We start from the raw sequence: 3925 nt of genomic DNA, 5'->3' as shown, positions 1-3925 counted from the left end.
ATATATCATTTGTTGTCTTTTTTGCGTATGGGGTGTAATGATTAATTAAGTGGGACAAAAAACTGATGCAATGCTTTCAGCACTTTATATAAATAAAAAAATGTATCAAAGTTTGATGCAATCTTCAGATTTGGTGGTAAAATAGAAAAGCACTGGAGTCAGAGAACCTTTCCCTAAACGCACCATCTCCATCATTAAAGATGGTCGTGGCTGTAACGTACTGAGGGGGAATACAAATGCAAGCTAGTTGAAATGTGACAAAATGTTGTAAAGATTAATAGAAATGTAAATTTTGCAAGGCACTGCATGTGTCTTGTATTGTAGTTTAAAAGGAAGGCCCTAAATACTTGCTTCATGTTTTGTATGGCATTGCATGGCCTCTGTGAATTAAGATGGGGTTTTAATCTCTTTCTTCCGACTAATTACCTTGATTAAACTGTGGATATCTATCTATAGAATTTAGTGTAACAATGATTTTTAACTAAATACGAAATTAACCACCATAAAAGATATCAAACTGTGTAATAGTCCGTGGGATGGGGTCAAACCATGATTCTGGGACTTTGCTTTGGGCTCAATGCTGGAATGTGTATTTGATGTTCAATGATTGTAATGATTCTCCTCCTGTTATGCTTAGCAAATTACAAACTCTTACACTACCCTGCAGACAAAAGTCTCAGTCGCCTTTGCACCTTCTCCAGTCTCTGATGTCTGTGTTTGAGAAATATTAACTTTTTCTCCCACGTTATCTCTCCCTTCCCTCTAACGAATCTTGTGATGGGCTGTTTTGATTTCTCTTCCCTACCCAATCCACTTCCTGTTGCACTGCATGATGGGCAGGCTCAATATTGTGCATGACACCTGCAGCCAGCATTGGTAGGTTCCAGCTTTTCCTTCTTCAGTTGTTTTTTGTTTGTTTGTTTGTTTGTTTCCTTTTTTGTAACCTGGTGTCTTTGAGTCACTGGTCATCAAAACCAAGTTGTCCATTAAAAATTATTTGTTAGAATTAGAGGTCAATGTTGATTTTGGTGACCCGAGAGTCGCTGTTTTAGCTGCTAAAGACGCGAGTTCAGACCTGCAACATGAGTCCACACATTGAAAAACGAATGATGTGAAACAGAATTTTGTTTATCAGCTGAATTCAGTAGCGGTTAAACCGACCGATGCTTTGTTAGTTCCCCTGTGTGCTCATAAACTGCTTGAACAGTCGACTTCCTGCTTGTTAAGAACTTCTTTTTGGCCGTCCTAACTTGACTGACCTACTTTTTATACCTAAAGAATACTAAAGGGAGTTCAATTACAACTGGTCCCTTCATCTCCTCTGCTGTAGTTACTTCATTATTAAGCATCATGCAACAATAAATTTGAGGTAAGCTTTTAAAGTTACGTGGGCCAAGAAACTAAAGCACAATCGAATCACTTCAATTATAACAATACTCAAATATGCACTCAAGTCTTGGCAGAGAGAAGTCAGGGGAACTAGTTAAATCGAATCCCACTTGGGCCCAGACCTGCCACCCCCTTTACCCCCACCCGCTCACATTTTCTTTCTTTTTATTTGCCTGGTTTGTATGTGGCTCCTCTGCTCTGTGTATTTATGCTTACATGATTTTCCCTCCAAAAAAAAAAGTTCCCATGATGCACGGTGGTACTCCAGCCACTGTGTCTGCAGCCACCACATCTGCCACAAGCGTTCCCTTCGCAACTGCCTCCACCAATCAGGTTTGCACCTCTACCACCATCTATCTATCTATCTATCTATCTATCTATCTATCTATCTATCTATCTATCTATCTATCTATCTATCTATCTATCTANTCTATCTATCTATCTATCTATCTATCTATCTATCTATCTATCTATCTATCTATCTATCTATCTATCTATCTATCTATCTATCTATCTATCTATCTATCTGTCTATCTATCTATCTATCTATCTATCTATCTGTCTGTGCACATTGATAGAGTTGGAATGCTTGTGTCTTATAATGGGTGGGTTGGGTAGAAAGCAGTACTCCCTCTTGTTGGCCTACACTTGTCCAACATGCCATATTTAATGTCTTAACACATTATGATGAAGCGTTTCTTTTGGCTATATTTGTTAACTTTAAGCATAATCATTTTTTTTCCCTTAAAGTATCTGATGTGTATTTATTCTGTGTCCTCATTGTAACCTTGATTTTTGTCCTTTCCACCTTTGAGGACTCTTCCTTATCAAAGTTGACTACCAACGAATACATGCAATTGGTATGTATGAGGTAGTTCTCTTTTTTTTTTCTTTTCATTTGTTTAATTTTTGTTTTTCTACATTTTTGAGAGCCTTTTTGCACAGCTTTGTGCAACAGTCGCTGTCTGTGCCCTTCTGGTGCTTGGCTTACTATTGTTTTTTTTGTTCTTTTTTTTTTTTTGCAGCCGCTTCCAGCACATAAAGCAAAGCTCTACCATTATCTTTGTGTTTAAACGCTGGACTTTATTAGTTTTTTGTTGTTGTTTTTTTTATTAGTTAAAAAGCAGTATTGCAATGTTGCAACATTCTGATTGAAATTTTGCTGGAGGTGAATTATACAGAATTAAAAGTTTTTGGCAAAAGAATTAAGAATCAGTCAACATGTCATGCATTATTACATGTTTTCCGCATCTGATTGAGGTGTGGAGGTCAACAACATGGAGGACTTAGATTTGCATGGGGAAAGCCACCTAACTGAGAGCTTCCCATCCAACCCTCCCTCATCTCACACTTCCTTTAAGTCACCCTCTTCCCGCCCCTGCTAGTGTGTCTTGATTGAACTATTTGTCCTTGGTATGACAAACTTGCATCGATTGTCTCCCCCCCCTCCCCCCCGAATGTAGCAGTAAGCTTGTCCTGTCTCCTTAACTTTGTCTCCTTTCAGCAGCGAGCTCATCTCATAGAGAGAGGATGTGGTCACATTGCACTGATCTGTTTGTTTAGAGGCCAATGCTCACTTTGTGTGTTTTCGATTTGACATGCTTCATATGTTCTCTGTTTTCTGTCACCAGATTCCAATAATATCTGCAGATCATCTGAGTAGTCACAAGTACTTGACTCAAATGTAGTTCCTCTTAAGAACAGTGAGTTTCTATTACAGTGCTTCTATTCTGTCTATTCATTCCAGGTTTTTAGGCTTTGTTGTGTGACTCATTTTAGCTCTGGTTTCAACTCCATGGCTGTAGAGTGTTGGTTTTACAGTAGCATTCATACTCTGTAGGATGTTCCACTTTAAGGTCCCATTGCAACCACAAACTCCAGTGTATTTTATTTGGATTTTATGCGATAGACTATCACAAAATGCACGTTTGTGAACTGGAAGAATGATGATTTACTCTGATAACTTCAAACTAAATTGCCTTCACGTTACATCTAATCACTAATTAGAGCAAAATGAGGTTCGATCAAATGCTGACTAAGAGGAGCTGACTACTAATACTTGTCACCTTTTTTTTTTTGTTCTTTGCAAGATAAACATTGAGAACCATGTCTCGTTTTCCTTCCGCTTTGCATTTAAGCAACACTGGGTTTTGTTTTTTTCACCACATACAATTTCAGTAAAATACACTGACGTTTTTGGTTGTAGGTTGACAAAATGCTAAACAGTTCAAGTGCAGGACACTCTATGTACTCTGCTCCCTGAACGTTCGTTCTTAAGTGACATCCGTCCTCTCTTGCAGATCAAAATGAATGTGTGCTGGCACCGTCCAAGCCAAAAGAGTTAAGCCTTTATGTACATAACCTTCAGAATGTCAAGCAATGGGACAAGGAGGGTCAGCCATCTCTTAGCCTGTCCACAACGAGGGACTCGTCACATGCGTCAAGGGTACAAACACACGATCTGTGCCATCTTCCCACATATCAATATCCAGAAGAATTTGCCGTCAGAATCGACGTCCAGCCGAGAAGAAGAAGA

At 38.8% G+C, this 3925-nt stretch overlaps 1 protein-coding gene across 3 annotated transcripts in view; it reads left to right on the top strand.

The window, feature by feature from the left end:
• Nucleotides 1–3087, top strand: part of LOC107832904 (muscleblind-like protein 1) — an 8837-nt gene extending 5750 nt beyond the window's left edge. For 2 of the 3 annotated variants that reach the window (XM_016679560.1, XM_016679561.1), the window contains exons 7-10: nt 841–876; nt 1631–1722; nt 2205–2249; nt 3021–3087. In XM_016679560.1, coding sequence (XP_016535046.1) covers nt 841–876; nt 1631–1722; nt 2205–2249; nt 3021–3077 — 230 coding nt within the window. In that variant the 3' untranslated portion in view covers nt 3078–3087. The remainder of the gene's footprint in view (nt 1–840; nt 877–1630; nt 1723–2204; nt 2250–3020) is intronic. The other variant, XM_016679562.1, reaches the window with a different exon arrangement.
• The last annotated feature ends 838 nt before the right edge of the window (nt 3088–3925 follow it).

This window comes from Poecilia formosa, unplaced genomic scaffold (assembly GCF_000485575.1).
Source record: "Poecilia formosa unplaced genomic scaffold, Poecilia_formosa-5.1.2 Scaffold215, whole genome shotgun sequence".
NCBI classification, from domain to species: domain Eukaryota; kingdom Metazoa; phylum Chordata; class Actinopteri; order Cyprinodontiformes; family Poeciliidae; genus Poecilia; species Poecilia formosa.
The sequence above is the reverse complement of the archived record's forward strand: the minus strand, read 5'-3'. Positions and strand labels throughout refer to the sequence as shown.